At 45.2% G+C, this 18374-nt stretch overlaps 1 protein-coding gene across 1 annotated transcript in view; it reads right to left on the bottom strand.

The window, feature by feature from the left end:
- The window catches only part of BTAF1 (B-TFIID TATA-box binding protein associated factor 1), a 62754-nt gene extending 47977 nt beyond the window's left edge, over positions 1 to 14777 (bottom strand). The window contains exons 1-5 of the mRNA XM_056849835.1: positions 14646 to 14777; positions 4412 to 4535; positions 2545 to 2659; positions 1578 to 1724; positions 161 to 324 (exon numbers count right to left, since the gene is read on the bottom strand). Of these exons, the coding sequence (XP_056705813.1) occupies positions 161 to 324; positions 1578 to 1724; positions 2545 to 2659; positions 4412 to 4535; positions 14646 to 14659 (564 nt within the window). The 5' untranslated portion in view covers positions 14660 to 14777. The remainder of the gene's footprint in view (positions 1 to 160; positions 325 to 1577; positions 1725 to 2544; positions 2660 to 4411; positions 4536 to 14645) is intronic.
- Between the last annotated feature and the right edge of the window lie 3597 nt (positions 14778 to 18374).

Raw genomic sequence — 18374 nt, 5'->3', positions numbered from 1 at the left:
AACACATTAAATAAAATCATTGTGTGGCATTACATTCTTTAGTAAAACTGAAATTTTAAGGCACCAAAGTATTTTAAGCATAATACTTCATGACGGCAGAAGCATAAACAAAGCAAACCACTGTAGTCCTTGCAATCAAATAGCCTGAGGTTTTACCTACAGGTTGTTTGTGTACAAGGAATGATGAAGCAGGAGTGTAGTCCAAATCCTCATCGTTGAATAAGTCTTCTGTGTTCATTCCAATTGCAGCTCCCATATCAAGGCCAAGTTTCTTTTGGAGCAGCTTCCTTTGTCGTGCTATCCTTTCTTTGGGATCAATTTCACCTTTGAAAATGAAGCAGTCTATTTTATATCACATCTTTGAAAAACCATATTTTTCATCGAACATGAAGTGTTGGACATGTTGTAAATCTAGACACAAACATTCTGTTAAAGGACTTCCTCCCTCTTCTCACAAACTTCACTGAAGCTCAAGTTGCAGACTGTGCCTCGTGTTTACAGACCAGTGCAGCAAGTCTGCCAAAACAGTTCCATATTTCATACGAAAGTTACAGTTTGCCACTGTCATCACTACCATAAGTAGGAAAATTATTTGCTTGTTACAAAGTATTACTAATATACAGTTACCTAGATGCTTCTAACTGTTTTGTTACGTTTATAATTCAACTTTCACTAAGCTCAATGGAACTTTATAAAGCCACAATCAAGAAACATATCTATTTATTGCCAGAAGACCAAGCATTTTTAAAAAAACTGACTTGCTATTTCAGATTAGTAAAGTGAAAACATTATAAACATCTCTTTAAACATCTCAGTTAAAGCCACACCAGAGATAATCAAAATCAGGACTGTATATGTATAATCTAGGGCAAAGCTTCTTAAACTGTGGGTCGCGACCCCATATGGGGTCACGTAACTGAATGTGGTGGTTGCAAAAAATTTATATGCTTTATTATCAGTAAATGTTTGATTTGTATAGCTATTTTATATACTTATATACCCGGGGCCGCGTAAAAATTTCTCAAGCAAATAGGGGTTGCGAGTGGAAAATGTTTAAGAAGCCCGATCTAGGATGCTAGTATATTTTGGAAAAGGTAGGAAAATTAATGCAATTGAGACAACCAAACTCCTAACCAGTTCTATCTTTTCTTCTAAAGGCTACCCAGTTGTGTAGTTATATACTGAAGATTACCTCGGCTTTCAAAATCACATCTCATTAAATATTATATAAAAATGCTGCTTAGATATATCCAGTCCTGAGGCCAGATTTCAAAGCAACAGAACTGCAAGAGAATTATGCACATAAACTCCTTCCAAGTATATGTGACTATCTGCCATGTATTTAAAGATCCAGAACAATATAGCTCACGGTTATGCTATGTGTGAATTCCTTCATCTGTTTACCCATGATAGCTATTTAGGTGGAAAGATGATAGCAAATGCAATTAGCTTTATCTCCAAATTATGAACGTTCAGCTAATACTTAATTATGAAGGCTGAAAAGCCATAAAATTGTTTTAGTTATTTGAAAATGATGTTGCTCAAAGCACATGCAGCATAGTTCAAGAAACAGGTACCTGCTGAGTCATCTTGGACTTCAAATTCTGCACCGGCAGACCCAAGAAGAGAAGCACCGTGCTTCAGGAGTCGGCAGATATCAAATCTGTCAAAACGCAACCGATCAGAAGCAGATGACTCTTCCACAGGACTTTCACAACCATGTTCTTGAATAACATAAAACTTAATTAGAATGAGATAGGTAGGACTGTTTTATTCAGGTCTACACAAATATACAAAGATATCATACAGTAGTGGTTAAGAATGCTGCAACAGGACCAAGCGGACCTGGGTTCAAACTCCCCCCTCACTAGGAACGTTCACTGGGTCACCTTGGGTTAGTCAAATACTCTGCCTAACCTACTTTGCAAGGTGGTTGTGAGGATAAAATGGAGGGGGGGGGGAGACCTGGACGACTCCCTGAGCCCCTTGAAGGAGCGGCAGCCTAAAAAGGAGATTGATAGTTATCATGCAAGCCTTTGAAGCACAACATGACTGTCTAAGGAAAATGAAAAACAGGTAATAACCATACAGCCGCAGCAGGAAGAAGAGGAGGAGGTTTTTATATGCCGACTTTCTCTACCACTTAAGGAAGAATCAAACTGGCTTACAATCACCTTCCCCTCCCCACAACAGACACCCTATAAGGTAGGAGGTGCTGAGAGAGTGTGACTAGTCCAAGGACACCCAGCTGGCTTCATGTGTAGGAGTGGGGAAACAAATCCAGTTCACCAGATTAGCCCCCGCCGCTCATGTGTAGGAGTGGGGAATCAAACCCGGTTCTCCAGATCAGAGTCCACTGCTCCAAACCACCGCTCTTAACCACTATACCACGCTGACTACATTATACAGTAGAGAGAACACTATTCATTCATCTCTTTATTGATAACCAAGAATACAATGCCAGACATGTTTAAGAAAGGTGGTTGCACAGAAAGTTGATCCAAGTACACTTTATGTAATTCAGAAAAATTTATTTAGAATTACCTTGTTTGGGTCGTGGAGCTGGATTCCATTCTGGAACATTTCTCACTATCGCTTCCACAGCTTGTCCAGATGCAATGCGAGTATCCCAATTTGTACTCCTTAAGTGTACCAACACCTTTAAGAAATTCAAACATCAATCATTTAGGTCCAATAACTTACAGCAGATCATTCAACAGCCATCTAATATTCTTTTCCACTTTCTAATTACAACTCCTCCATCATATTTGATAAGATATTGTAAAATCAAACATGCAGGGCCATTTCCATACAGGAAGTTCACTGCTCTCAGACAGAAGCATCCCAGATAATCTGCCTGCCTCCAGCTGGGAAGCGGGGGGGAGCACAGAGCCGGCTTGGCGCGCCCGCCCGCCCACCTCCCAGCCCGAGCGCCCGCCCGCTCTGAGCGCCTGCCCTCCTCCCAGCTGGGAAGGGGGGGAGCACAGAGCCGGCTTGGTGCGCCCGCCCGCCTCCCAGCCCGCTCTGAGCACCTGCCCTCCTCCCAGCTGGGAAGGGGGGTGCAAAGAGCCGGCTTGGCACGCGCACCTGCCTCCCAGCCGGCTCTGTGCTCCCCCCCGCTTCCCAGCTGGAGGCAGGCAGGCATTCAGAGCCGGCTGGGAGGCAGGTGGGCGCTCAGAGCCGGCTGGGAGGCAGGTGCGCGTGCCAAGCCGGCTCTTTGCACCCCCCTTCCCAGCTGGGAGGAGGGCAGGTGCTCAGAGCGGGCTGGGAGGCGGGTGGGCGCACCAAGCCGGCTTTGTGCTCCCCCCCCCTGCTTCCCAGCTGGAGGCAGGCAGGCACTCAGAGCCGGCTGGGAGGTGGGTGCATGCGCCAAGCCGGCTCTTTGCCCCCCCCTTCCAGCTGGGAGGCGGGCTGGCGCTCAGAGCGGGCTGGGAGGTGGGCTTGCGGGCGTGCCGCTTCCCAGCTGGAGGCAGGCAGGTGCTCAGAGTGGGCTAAGCCAGCGCACAGAGCCGGCTGGGCGCGCTGGAACGGCGCGAGGCGGCTTTCCCCGGCCGCCTCCCAGCGCGCCGAGCCGGCTCTGTGCACACATTTGCTCCATAAGATGCATCGACATTTCCCCTCACTTTTGAGGAGGAAAAAAGTGCGCCTTATGGAGCGAAAAATACGGTAACTGGTTCTATGACAGATATTTAACATTTGGGCATATCCTATGGAGTAGAGGGCTATTCATGGCTACTAGTAAAAATGGATACTAGTCATGATGCATACCTATTCTCTCCAGGATCAGAGGAGCATGCCTACTATATTAGGTACTGTGGAACACAGGCAGGATAATGCTGCTGCAGTCGTGTTGTTTGTGGGCTTCCTAGAGGCATCTGGTTGGCCACTGTGTGAACAGACTGCTGGACTTGATGGACCTTGGTCTGATCCAGCACGGCCTTTATGTTTTTAACTCATTAGAAAACAGAGACAATAGGTGGCATGGAAGAGCTTACAAATATATCCAGAAATATGTCTGGCCCATCAGCCCACATGTTCCTTTGCACAATACCACAGAGGACTCACCAACTATGCCCCACAAGAAGTTATACATCAACCATATCCATGTGTTTCAGCTGCAATAACTCCAGAGTTTCAGGACTGTTACCATATTCACCAGGAATCAACACTTGCAGAAAATTGGGCATTTATTTCAAATAAAACAAGTGGCCAATGTTCTATTGAGAAGGAGGTACCTTACCACATAACTAAGCAGAAGACCCTTGTCAATCACGATAGGCTTTATGTGAAACTGCTTACATCATAATCACCACCATGAATTGAATGTTTCAGAAATTCCTTACAGGGAATTAATAGTCAGGAATAGCCCCAACATCATAATAGTTGTCAAAAACATTCAAAAATTATTCACCTTTGCTAAAAGATTGTTTAATTCATGGGGATGAAGTTTCACAACCTCCCCAAGTTGTTGCGCAGCGGCTTTCCTTGTTACAGGTGTTGTCCCAGTATCCAGCAAGATGAAGAGACGATCAAGCCTATAGCACAAACGACAAAATAAAAATAAATTTAAAAGCTTTTATCCAGCCCTGAAAAAGCTTGAGGTGGCTTATAACATTCAAAAACCCACAAAACCAGCTGGTGCAGCTCTTGATTTCTGATTGTCTTGGTATAAGTGTCTTTCACTGGGTTTATTTCACAGTGGGTTAAATATCTGAAGAGACTATAGGGTTGGGCATTGAACTGGAGGGAAAGTGTTCAACTGATCCATCAAATATTGCCAATAATAACAAAGGTATCCTTTTTAAAGGAAGACTGGCAGCAGCCCAGTCCAATCCACCATAGGGGTAGGAGACAAAGAGGGCACTTCCTGGCCTCTGCAGCAAACCAGAGGGAGTCACGGGCAACTCTAAGCTTTTGCCACCAGGAACAGGCGTTCCTTTATGGAAATGGCTGCGGTTATAGCAAGTGGCCAGTAGAAAAAGTTTTGCTATGCTACTACATTTTCCCATGACTGTTGCAGGACTAGGAGCCAAGCAGTTCTTCTTACTCCTGCCTTTTCTGAGATGTGAAACCATAATAAAGAAAAAGGTCAACTTGCACCTACACATTGGAATTTTTGGCTTCATGGAATATTGAACTAGACAGCATACTGGAATATTAAGGAACTTGCCAGCCACTTCGGTTTAGTAGTTCTCTCTAATGCCGCAGCGAAGAAGTTGTAGCCAAGCGATTATCTAAACCATGACCACTGAGGCTGATTGACAATGTGGCAAAATGTTTTAGGCACTTGGAAATTTAGAACCACCCTACCTTTAACCTCAGTTACGTGAAATGAAATACGGAAAGAACAGAATTTTCAGAAAGCAAACTATCCAGTATATTTGCTTTGCAGAACAAGCAGTTTTCTTCAAGTTTTTTGCATTCTCTTCCCCCCCCCTTTCCCTAATTATGGGATGATTCTCACATTTGTTAAATGTAAGACAGTCATGTCAATTTTAGGATAGTAAATATGCATTATGACTGCTTATTCATTTAGGGACAACCAGTACTTACCTAAGCCAAAACTAGGCTCAATTAAAGAGGAGTGTGTATTTTAAACCACTAAATATAGCTAACTGGTGTTGAGATAAGATATCAAAGCAAACACTTCTCTACCACTGAACCAGATCTTCTGGTTCAAATGTGTACCATGACTTTAAAAGCCAGAAGTTACTTTAAAAAAATTGTATGGTTTTTAGATTTTGCCCATGACATGGCAGACAGAGGCAATATACAGCCATATCACCCAACCCATAGGGGGGGGGGGACTCTGGAATGTGCAAAGTCACCGTATCTCAATTTTTGAATTTTCTAAGTAGCATTTTATTGCCCATCATCACCAACAAAGGTAAAACTGAAAGCTTGACTAATGTGTGTCATGCAGAAATAATTGTATTATTTCCCAAGTAAATGTCACTGTTTTCCGTTAGAGAGTCAAGTTTAACAGTAGCCGTTGGTTTTAAAGTGAGTGGAAACAAGAGGGAAACATCAGAACCCTCACTGAAATCCAAAGCTCTGACTCTTTGTTAAACATGAAAGCATTGACCCCTTTCATGGACACTGGGGTGGTCTTAGCCATGGGAAACCGGGGCAGTTGCCTGGAGCTACCAGCTGCAATTCAGTGGGGGGGGGGGGGAGAAGAAGCAGAAGCAGCAGAGCTGGTTTTCATACCCTGCTTTTCTCTGCCTTTAAGGAGTCTCAAAGTGGCTTACAATCGCCTTCCCTTCCCCACACCCTTGCCTCCCCTGGATGGTAGGAGTTTCAGCTGATGCCACTGCCACAAGGTGACAGTGGTGAGGGTTGGAAGCTGCCCCCGCCTGAATGCCCTAAAGCTAACAGCTGGGTAGACCCCCAGAACTCAAGGAATGTCATGGTGGCAGAAGGGGAGAGAAACTGGAGGGACTTGGCTATGTTGTAGGGCTGTTGGAGCACCCCCCCCCCAACCTCTATCCCTTGCCCAATGCCTATGCAGCCAGCCAGCTATCCCTTCATGAGCCAGGCAAGCAGCAGCTGTGCCTGCACACCAGGCAGGCCGCATGTGTACTTCCTTGCCCCCACCACAGCCTGTGTGCAGCAGCACAGCTGCACTCCTTGTTGTCCTCCTGACCTCTTCCTCCACCTAGCTAGTTAAGGTAGTCTGCTGAGGGATGTGTGGGGGGCGGGGCATCTTAACTTCTGCCTAGGACTCCAGAATCACCAAGACCACCCCTGCATGGACAGAACTCAAAGTTGGCCCCTGTACTGCATCCTCACCCTAGCCTTGTTCAATCAGTTTCCCATACCACATTCCTGAGGCTCTCCTCTGCAAATTAAGCAGAAACATTATAATATCATTACTTACAGTGCAGGCTTGACAGCTCATTGTCACCTTTAGTTTCTCAATCAGATTACAGTCAACACTATCCAACCCTATTTTGGTTCTTGCCTCCCTCCTGAAGTATTTTGGCACTTACCAGTTGCAAGGTTTCCCCCAATAGAGCAAGTGTGGTTAAATAACCGAACAGGAAACAGAAAGGCAGACCGCTTACTTGTAACTATTGTTCCAGTGGTCATCTGCATTCACAATTATAAGCTTTGGGCCCAAGCAGAGCAATGATTCAGGAACTTCTAAAGCTGTGATAGAGGTGTGAAAATCTCTCCTCAGAAATAACAGCTTCAAATCATGCAAGCATCCAAGGGAGGAGTCATGCCTTGTTGCTCATTTCCTTTCCAACATAAAAATATGCTGCAGCAAACTGCGGGGAAGGTGGACAGTTTGTGAGAATATACAGATGACCACACGAAGAGCAATCATTCAGATCAGCAAGCTGGTTTTACCTCCCTGGGGTCTCTGGATTACACTGATGGGTACAGACTAGCAAACTGACCTACCTGGAGGTACATTCAGACGCATCAGTTGAATAGACGCTGCTGAACTGCCCATCCAAGTGATGCGCCTACTCTGGTATACAGATTAAAGGCACAGTATCAAACAAACGCTGATAGCTGGGCCTATGTAGAATCATAGAATCAAAGAGTTCCAGCAGCTGCTTGAAGACAACCGGGGGGGGGGGGGGCTCACCACCTCCCTAGGCAGCCAATTCCACTGCTGAACTATTCCTGTTAAAAAAAATTCCTAATAGCCAGCCAGCACCTTTCCACCCATAATTTAAACCCTTATTGTGAGTCCTACCCTCTGCTGACAACAGGAACAGCTCCCTGCCCTCCTCTAAGTGACAGCCCTTCAAAAACCTCCACTTCTCCAGACTGAAGTTTCCCAAATCCCTCAGGCTTTCCTTGTAGGGTTTGGTTTCCAGGCCCATGATCATCCTTCTCGCTCTCTTCTGCAACTGCTCCAATTTGTCCACATTGTTTGAAGTGAGGCCTCCAGAACTGCACACAGTACTCCAGGAACAGCCTGACCAATTCAGTGTACAGTGGGAATATGACATCTTGCGATTTGCATGTTAGTCCTCTGTTGATACATCCCAAGAACGCATCTTTTCTGCCGCCGCATCACACTGGCTGCTCAGACTTAGCTTACAGTCCACCCGTACCCCAAGAGCTTGTTCAAACACTGCTGCCCAGAAGTGTATCCCCCGTCCAGTATATGTGCTTCTCATTTTTGTTACCCAGATGTAGAACACTGCATTTATCCTTGTTGAATTGAATCTTGTTCACATCTGCCTGCTTTTCCAGTGTGTTTAGATCTTTTTACTTTATACTTTATTATGGTCAAAGACCAGCATAGTGTGTTTAGATCTTGTTGAACTCCATCTCCCAGGATGACCACTCCTCCTCCCAATTTGGTGTCATCTGCAACTTTAATGAGTAGTCCCTCCACCCTCTTATCCAGATCGTTCATAAAAATAGTGAAAAGTCCCAGTCCCAGACCTAAGCCTTGTGGCAACCCACTAGACAATGGGAACAATGAGAGCCAGCGTGGTGTAGTGGTTAAGAGCTGTGGACTCTAATCTGGTGAACGGGATTGGTTTCCCCACTACTCCACATGAAGCCAGCTGGGTGACCCTGGGCTAGTCACGGTTCTTTCTTAGAGCTCTCAGCCCCACCTACCACACAGGGTGTCTGTTGTGGGGAGGGGAGGGCAAGTTGATTGTAAGCCTGCTTGATTCTTCCTTAAGTGGTAGAGAAAGTAAGCATATAAAAACCAACTCTTCTTCTTCCCTCCCTCTCTCCAATTAGAGGACATGCCATTGACAACTACTTTGGGTGTGCAGTTATCCAACCAGTTCCCTAGCCACCTAACTATCCTAGAATCTAGTCCACGGTCCTCCAACTATCCAAAGTCTGGTAGCAACTCTCCATGGAAGAGGCCCATGATGTTGCTAGAGCTTTCAGAGATTAATTTGAGGAGGAAGCTATTTTTGCTAGTTCGTAGCACAGCTGAATGGTAGAAGAAACCCATGACTAATGATTTGAGAAGATATTGGACGTCCCTTTTTATGGCCAAAGAAGAACACAAGAATCTCTTGTTGTGTTCAACAGAAAGGAGAGTGTGCTTAGTATTAGGTGATGAAGATGTGTAGAAAGTCTGAAGGACCAGGTCTAGATTTAGATGGAATCCCATCACCAACTTCAGCAAAATCATCATGTCCAGTCTGAGAACCACTTTATTCCATTTAAAAAATAGAAATAGAATGTCTGACCCGAGGGCAGTGAATTCAGAGATTTCCCTGCCGGAGCAGATTGCTACCTAAAAAGGCAACTTTACTGACAACAGACGTAAGTTACAGGTAGTCATAAGCTCAACAGGCTTACACACAAGTTAAATGAGGACAAGCTGCAGATCCGAAGCTGCAGTTGGAAACTGGGCTCCAGGATAGTGCCAAACAAGACCCCAGAAAAAGTTCAACCATCAGCTGAAAGAACAGTGATGGTTCTTGTGTGAGAAGTCACAAAGCCAAGATGGACCCAAAGAGATGAGTAAACCACCCCTAGTGACTGAAGATGAACAGACATCAGTGGACAGGTAGATGGCTCCCATCACAGCTGAGAAGTAAAGGCAGTGAAAAACTTCTAGTTGCACTCACAGGATGAGAACCTTTCTTTCTGTTTCTGGGATCACTTGGTTAGCTGAATCCCCCAGGCAACCAGATACAGGCTGCCTGGGTATACATTGTTCAGCTTCCACATACGGGCAACAGTGGCCTAGATACTGAGGGAGTCTGCATGAGCACTGTTTACCCCTGCAACATTGATGGCAATGGGAACAATACATACTTGATGCAGTTGTCCCACAGGCAGCAGACAAGATTATTCATGGTGATGGATGCTGTACCAGCTTGCTTGCCAATGCAGTACACAGTTATTGTGTTGTTACTGGCCACCAGCACTATGGACCTGCGCCCTAGGGACAACCATCTGGTCCACGTAAGAAGCACAATGCTTTAAAGGGCAGTTACTTCCGGTACAGCCTGGCAGCAAATTTCCTGAAGGACAGTGGAGAGGAAAAACTATTGCTCCTGGGGCTGAATGCTTTCTCTTTTATTTCTGTATTGCTTTACTCACTTGGTAAAAAGATAGGGCAAAAATATTTTAAAACAAAAACAGTGTATTATTTTAAAATATGTATATTCTGATGATAAAATTGGGGAAAATGTGAGGTTTAAGAGTTTCTCCCCAACCCTCTCCTGCAAGCCCCACCCCCAACTGCTTTCCCTAAAACTGACTGGGCAGTGGTAGAAGCAGCAAGGGAGCCACACAATGATAAGGCACTGGAGCCTATATCATGTCCAACAACGCTGCTGCAGTAAGGACTGTCACTACAAGTTAGAGCTTCCTCTGTGACTTCTTGTTGCATCAATACATTCCTGCCAGTATAAGGGTTGTAAAGTTCTAGCTAGTATAAGGGTTGTAAAGTTCTAGCTATGTCCTTATTTTCAGTTTATGGAAGGAGTACAGGCGATGGTTTTCCCTTCATGCACGTACCATGGGTCTTGCATATATCCCAACTTTCAACAGGTAGCGTATATTGAAATGTTAGCATACCTAGTTGGTTTTATAAGCAGAAATAACAAGCTTGGTTTGCCTTTCCATCGACAGTGACTTATGGAAGGTTTCTTTGCACACCTCACAATGCCCGATTATGCGCCTGTGATACTGGAGTCCCCGACTCAGTGGAACATATCCTATTGGACTGCTCATTCCACAGCAGACCTCGCCATTTAATGCTCAGCCATCTGCCAGATCCTTGGCGTATAAGATCAAAAAGGGACCTGACTAGCTTCCTTTTAGCCCATCAGGACAAGAACCTCACTGCTTTAGTATCCTTTTTAGCTACAGCCCTCACTGAGAGAATCTTCAAAGATCTTTCAGTTCAAGAGAACTTAAGTACTTCACAAAACTTCAATTTTAATTGATAAACTATCACTTCCAATGAACAATAAGAATGATCTTAACCTATTCTAGCCATGTTCGGCTTGTTTAATTATTCTAAGATGCCAATAAAGGTTTTGTATTTGTTTGTAACAAGCTTCATTGCTTGTTAGAGTAAGAACCATTGGGACACTGGAGTAGCTAAACCATTGTTGACTGGTGATTGCCTACACCATCTGACTTGCCACTATGTGAGAATATCTTTCCTTTAGGTGGTAGGGTAACTAGGTCATATTTCTAGGGTGCCATCAAATTATAAGTTACGATATATGTTTTAGCTAGAGCATATTTATTTTAAATTCTAAATTATACTGTAAATTTTTATACATGTTGTATTCATATGTTGCTAGCTGCCCTGAGCCTGGCTTCGCCAGGAAAGGGGAGGATATGGGTCAAATTAAATAAATACAGATTGTACAGTGCTGGGAAGCAATGCTCCCTAGAATCCAGCAGTACTACTATTCTCAAGTATAACAAAAAGAGGTGCTGAATGGACTGAAATGAAAACTGGCATTTGGAAAATGTGGCTCTCCATTGTCTGCATGTATTATAAATATACTGTTATAAAGTTTCCTTGTCTGGAGAGCTGTTTGCATGCCTTCATTCTTTTACTCACATCTTGAGGGGCATATAATGATAATGCTGCATATCGGGTGGGTGGTAGCAGATTAAAGGTTACGAACCACTGTATGATAATTCTGGCACTATGATTACCACCAAAAGAAGTGAATACTTGCTTCCTTCTCTTTTTGAAGGGCAAGCTGGCAAAATACACTTCAAATTAAGACCAAAAGCCATTATTCATTAAAAATTAGAGATGCTGCTGCTCCTTAATTAAAATGGCTTACCATGTATTTATAGTTTTAAATCATCACAAGGACAAATGACTCCCATATGTAAAAGAGAAGAGTTTAAACATGCATACTGTTCACAAAAAATGGAATGGCTTCTAACTGTGCTCACTAATGTCAGCCAATTTTATAACCAGCTACACAATGGCTTCCAGTATGGTTCCAGGCTGAATACAGATTTTTAAAACTTGACCTTGGACGCCTTAATGGCTTGGGTTCACACAACCTAAAGAATTGCCTCTATGTTTTTGCCTGCATCCTGAGATCAGCTGAGGAGGCTCTGCTTCAGAAACCCACACTTCCTCTGGTATACCTAATAAGGACTCTCAACTACTGCCCCAAGCTTTGTAACTCTCTCCTTTCCCTGAATTTAGCCTCACTTCCTTCCTAAAGGTCTTCCAGAGACAACTGACAGCTATTTTATCCTGCAGCAAAACTGAGATTTTTATCCCTGGATATTAGGTATTATTGATTTTATGATTTGCTGGTTAGAGGGTCACACCAGAAACAGAAATCTATGTTTGAATCCCCATTCTGCCATAGAAGCTTCCCGGAGGATCTTGAACCAGTCACATAAACTCAGCCTAACCTACCTCACACCATTAGGATAAAATGAAGGAAACGAGAATGACATAAGCTGATTTTGTTGTTTTATACAACTTACAGGTATAGTGCACATAACTTATTGATGCATAAGTAAATACAGCATGATCATAATATCACCAATAAAGCTAAAATAATAATATCCAACAACTATTTATTGATTTACATCCTGCCTCACCCCCACCGGGCCATTTTTTGTATGCGGCACCCTGCCCTTCGTAGCAGACGGGGTCCAGCATTTTCCTTTCCCTGCTGGTCCCAGATGGCAGACATTTTGTCTTGCCCCCCCTTTCTTGGGCAGAAATCAAGCCTCAGGGCTACCCCAGGTCCACATGGGGCCAATTTTTTGTTTGCTGCACCCTGCCCTTTGTAGCAGGCAGGGTCCAGCATTTTCCTCTCTCTGCCTTGGCCAAGGGAACCCTTTTTGCCTTCGGCCTTACAGGTCTCAAGGCAGGACAACTGGAGCTTGGAGGTGGCATGGAGCTGCTGCAGCTGAACCCTCTGCATGTAAAACATGCATTCACTCTACCAGTGAACTATGGTCCTCCCCAAACTTTAACTGTAATAATTATAGCACTCTCGTGCAAAAGAAACACAGGCCTTTGTAGAACTAATTTTCTGTGACAGCGGCTTACTTTCATTACTGTAAGCTGATCTCACACAAGTAAAATATTTTGAATTTATATGTTTTAAAATAAGCTTTTGCACAAAAATTGGCAACTCATGCAACGGTGCTACTGTGCTTTCACAGAAGAAAAACTAACCCAGAGGAAAGTTCCTAAGACAGAGCACTGTATCCTTTTAACAGCAATACAATCCAATGCTCGTAAGTTTACAAAGCTTGTTTTCTAAATGCAGGGCAAGTTCTTAAGAGACCGCAGGCACAGAGATGTTCAGCTATTTTAAGATACACTGGCTTACATCATAAGAATGGTGAACAAAGCAGAGTTCATGCAAGGCACCTTTGAAACTGGGGAACTCCCCAAAAAGTTACTCCTGAAAGCCAGGAGACCTAAGCATGGCATGAAGTGGGGTGGGGCTGCAGTAGGAGAATAACTGTCACCCCCACTTGCACAAGCTCTTGCTCTATTTGTGCAAGGGGGGGCAATTTCCAGTCTCCCCCTGCACATAAACCCCACATGCCATGCCACTGGCAAGGGCCGATCCTCAACAGCAACTTCTCAAGCACCTTCAATGGGAACAGTAAGTGACAAAGATTTCTTCTGTGAGCTCTTCTTTGGTCCACTGTTCTTAAGATCCAGGTCCCTCCTACTGCTGTACTGAAAGTGATGGATTGCCTACGTTACTAAGCGAACTGCCTTTCATTTGTAATGTACAATACAGAAGTTGATCATAATTCAAAGGTATTAAAGCATGTAACAGCTAAGCTGAATCAAAGTTCCGAACATGACTGGATAGCTTTATTACACTGTAGCTGCCTGCCAAACATCAAAACAATAAGACATTTATGAGTATTTTCTTCTCCCATACAAAGCTTATAAGTCAACCAGTGTCTCAGAACAGATAGCAAGTGGTACATCCCAACAAGGGTCCCTCTGAACCCGGTTATCAGCCTGCAACTTTCAGCATAGCCGCTGACATGTGAAAAACTTGTACTAACAGTAGCAACTGGGACACATCCCCATTCGTAAATACAATTATCACCACACAAGCAAAACCCTTTGTATTAAATAGGCAGTGCAGCAGTACAACATTTCACTTTTGACCATTACACACTTAAGCACGAGCAATAGGATTAGAGGCGCTGCTTTATTAGACTGGAAGACTACAGGCATGCATGCTTTATACATGGAGAGGCGCACAGACGTATTTAACAGCGAGATCCTCTCTAAGTACTTCTTATTCATTTCCACGGAACTAAAACTGGACTTCGACAGTGGGGGGGGGGGGAGAGAAGAGAGAAATTCCGTTGGCTTGGTAGGCTGCAGCTTGCCACTCACTCAAATCGGGAACATCTTAGTGGACTAAGAGAGAGGAAGAAGATGGGTGGGCTTGGGCCGCTTCCCACACATTGGAGCCTTCGGCGTCCACAGACTTGAGGAATGAGCACCTCAGCACTTTAGGCCTGGCCTTTCCTAGCCTAAAGGGGGATGAGGGGCCCGCTTGGCCAGGACCCAGCGAGCAGCCGCACACCACGAGGCCTCAAGAGGAAGGAACTCGAGAGACTGCCCATCCCTTCTCTTTAGCTGACTTATCCCTTCTCTTTAGCCCCCCTTCCGTCCTCAGCCCCCGAACCCCCCATCCCCTCACACCGACCTGGAGACGGCCATAGCGGGAGAGAGACACGGAGCTGGGGCCGGGCGGGGAAAGCGCCGCCACGGTTCCTGTGGAAAGGAGGGGGACAAGGCCTGGGCCTGCGGGAAGCGCGCCGCTGCAGACGGACGGGACGGCGACAAGGCGCGGGTGTCGCCGGCGGCGGCTCGGGCCCCCTTCCTCCCTTCGGCCGCCGGTGCGAGCGGCGGCGGCGACGCGGAAAATAAGCCCGGCTCGTTAAAGCTTCTATTCCTCCATCAGCGGGGGGAAGCCCGATGCCTGGTTTTATATGAGCAGCCATCTTGTATTTATTCCCTTCCTCCATGGAAGCCGCTTCCTGATTGGCATGGACGCCAAGCCGCAGCCAATCGCGCGCGTCCTTTGAAGAGCGGGCCGTGGGAGGGGACAAACAGGGCTCAGCCGAAGTCGGCCGTTGAGCTTGCCGTAGCCTTGCTGAGGAGGCGGCAGGCAGAACCATTCGCACCGCCAAAGAGGGGGGTGGTGGTGCGTGGAAACGATTCAGGCCTCGTAAATACGGAGAGTAGGGGGAGAAAAAGTTTCGTTTTCGTTTTCCCAAGCGTGTCTAGCACATTTGGTTTGCAGAGCAATACTCGGGAGGCTTCACCTCACAAGATAGTTCCGCACGCCTCCTCCCATAGTTTCCTGCGATGGAATAAGCCTCCCTTCGAGGCGGATAGGGACGAAGACCAGAGACGCGCGCGGCTTCGGCCTTGATCCTGAGGCCGGGACTACAAATCCCAGAGTTCTTTGCACCACTAACGTCAAAAATAGTTGGATTTTATCCCTTACCTAGATATAGCTCAGAGGGCCCGAGTCTGTGTCACGGTCCCGTAAATGTGGGCTTATGGAGGGCGATACGAAGCCTCTCCCAACAGCAGTAGTTCTTCCCAACTAGTTTTCTCTCTGAACTTGCCATCCTGTTTGCATAGTATACAGCTGTCATTAAGGTTTTTTCTTGGAAAAGTTCTGGGAAGTTTACAGACTTAATCTAAACGTTACAACACAAAAGAAATGCAATGGCCAGATTTAAGAGCTGGTTTAGAACCCTATGTATTCATACGCCCACACAGGGAAGCTTTGGGAACGTTGGCATCCACAACTATAAGAGGCCAACAGATTAATATTGCTTGCCTGGTACGGCCTTTCACCAGTAGAGAAAACAGTGTCTTTTAATTACGTTCATCTTCAGGAATGTGGTTTCTGGTTACCGAGCTCACAAGATCAGGCGCTCACTAAGTGACGCCTTCGGCCAATATCTATAGGTTATGCTAATTAGAGCGAGGTAGACACTTAATGTGCATTGGTGCTTTTGTGTATCAACCTGCTTGTCGGCAGCCATGGGCCTGCCCCATGCGAATGCATACATGATATTGACTTTCCTTTGTTTCTCGGATGAATAACCTGCATCTTGTCTGAGGTTATATTCACCCCAGGTCTGTGTTTAGCTAAATAAAGAACTTTTCCTTTTAACCTCCTCCTAGATGTCTTCATTGGACTCTATAAGACAACCAGGCACTTCAGAAAAAGCTGAGCACGCTGAAGCACAAACACACAGGAGACTTCTAGACTATAAGAAAGGCCATTGCTGAATCAGACCAAGGTCCAGCAGTCTGTTCACACAGTGGCCAACCGGGTGCCTCTAGGAAGCCCACAAACAAGACGACTGCAGCAGCATTTTCCTGCCTATGTTCCACAGGCACCTAATATAATAGGCATGCTCCTCTGATACTAGAGAGAATGGGTATGCATCATGACTAGTATCCATTTTTACTAGTAGCCATGAATAGCCCTCCCCTCCATGAACATGCCCACTCCCTTCATAAAGCCTTCCAAGTTGGCAGCCATCACCACATCTTGGGGCAGGGAGTTCCACAATTTAACTATGTGTTGTGTGAAGAAATACTTTTATCGGTTTTGAATCTCTCAGGTCACTAAAAAGCAAGATAAAACCACCAAACCTGAAGTACTGAACTCGGATGGATTTCCACAGTGAATCCTGAACTCAAGAGCACACAGGAAGAGGCCCCCCGAATGTGAGTGATGATATTGTTTTGCCTATTTTAAAAGTATGCACTACAACTATGCACATTTACTCAAAAGCAAACCCCACTATTTATATGGAGCTCACTCTGAAGAAAGCATACCTAAGCCTTGAAAAATAATTCTATACTGCCCTTCCATTGAGCAAGTTCTACACACCAAATAAGCTATTCTTGCATACTTCTTAATTACCATATAAGCATAAAAGACAAGGAAACTACAGATGCTTATTTGGGTGTTTATTTCATTGAGAACTCCAAGCTGAGATGTAGAGGATTAGGTTGCAGGATACACAGGATAACATTTTTCCTGTTGAAAAAAATTTGGAAGCAGATCACCAGGAGTTGATTAGAAATATTTGTCTTGCCCCTCATTACATCAGGAAAGCCGACCCATCCCACTTTTACATCTGGGGACTACAGGACACTAATCTGGAGAACTTGGTTCGATTCTCCACTCCTCCACATGAAGCCTGCTGGGCCAGTCATAGTTCTCTCAGAATTCTCTCAGTTCACACAGAGGCAGGCAATGGCAAACCACCTTCGAAGGACTCTTGCCTTGAAAGTAGGGTTGCCAGGTCCTTCTTCACCACTGGTGGGAGGTTTTTGGGGCAGAGCCTGAGGAGGGCAGGGTTTGGGGAGGGACTTCAATGCCATAGAGTCCAATTGCCAAAGCAGCCATTTTCTCCAGGTGAACTGTTCTCTGTTGGCTGGAGATCAGTTGTAATAGCAGATCTCCAGCTGGTACCTGGAGGTTGGCAACCCTACTTGAAAACCCTACGGTGTCACCATAAGTCAGCTATGACTTGATGGTGCACACACACTATGCAGGTGTGTTCAGCTCTGCGTTCAATAGGGATTTTATTGCCACCCTCCAGTTGGGACCAGGATAAGGTTTCCAACCTCCAGGTAGTGCAAACATTTATATAAATAGCTACACAACTACAACACTGAACATGAACTAGTCATTCATACAAACATATGTCCTGAACCATCCTGATAAACATGAACACACAAGTGCAAACATCGATAGTCCAATATTTGTGTGGCAAGTGGTTCCACGAAGGTTCCCACGAAGTTGAGACGCAGAAAGGCGGGGATATGGCCGTTTCGATTTCTTGTCTTAATCTCTTCTTCAGTCCCCCAATATTTATTCACTTTTAAAAGTTCATTCCTTCTATATTTTGACTGCTATTAATGTTGCTATACTTTAATTATGGATAGTCAGCTTGTTCCACGCAGGGATACAAGGGTGTAGGTGCGTTCCAAATAATATGGATATTTGCTGAATAGTGGTCCCAATTCCCCCCTGGATCCCCAAAATTCCCCCCTGGGGGGGAATTCCCTTGTTGAGAACCCATGCTATAATACATTCTCACACTTACACTATATTCTCTTTCTACCCTTTATTAACAGGTAGGTAAAGGTAGTCCCCTGTGCAAGCACCGGGTCATTCCTGACCCATGGGGTGACGTCACATCCCGACGTTTACTAGGCAGACTTTGTTTACGGGGTGGTTTGCCAGTGCCTTCCCCAGTCATCTTCCCTTTACCCCCAGCAAGCTAGGTACTCATTTTACCGACCTCGGAAGGAAGGAAGGCTGAGTCAACCTTGAGGCGGCTACCTGAAACCAACTTCCGTCAGGTTTGAACTCAGGTCGTGAGCAGAGCTT

Source organism: Euleptes europaea, chromosome 5 (assembly GCF_029931775.1).
Source record: "Euleptes europaea isolate rEulEur1 chromosome 5, rEulEur1.hap1, whole genome shotgun sequence".
Classification (NCBI taxonomy): domain Eukaryota; kingdom Metazoa; phylum Chordata; class Lepidosauria; order Squamata; family Sphaerodactylidae; genus Euleptes; species Euleptes europaea.
Note: the sequence above shows the minus strand (reverse complement) of the source record. Positions and strands in the feature narration are given on the sequence as shown.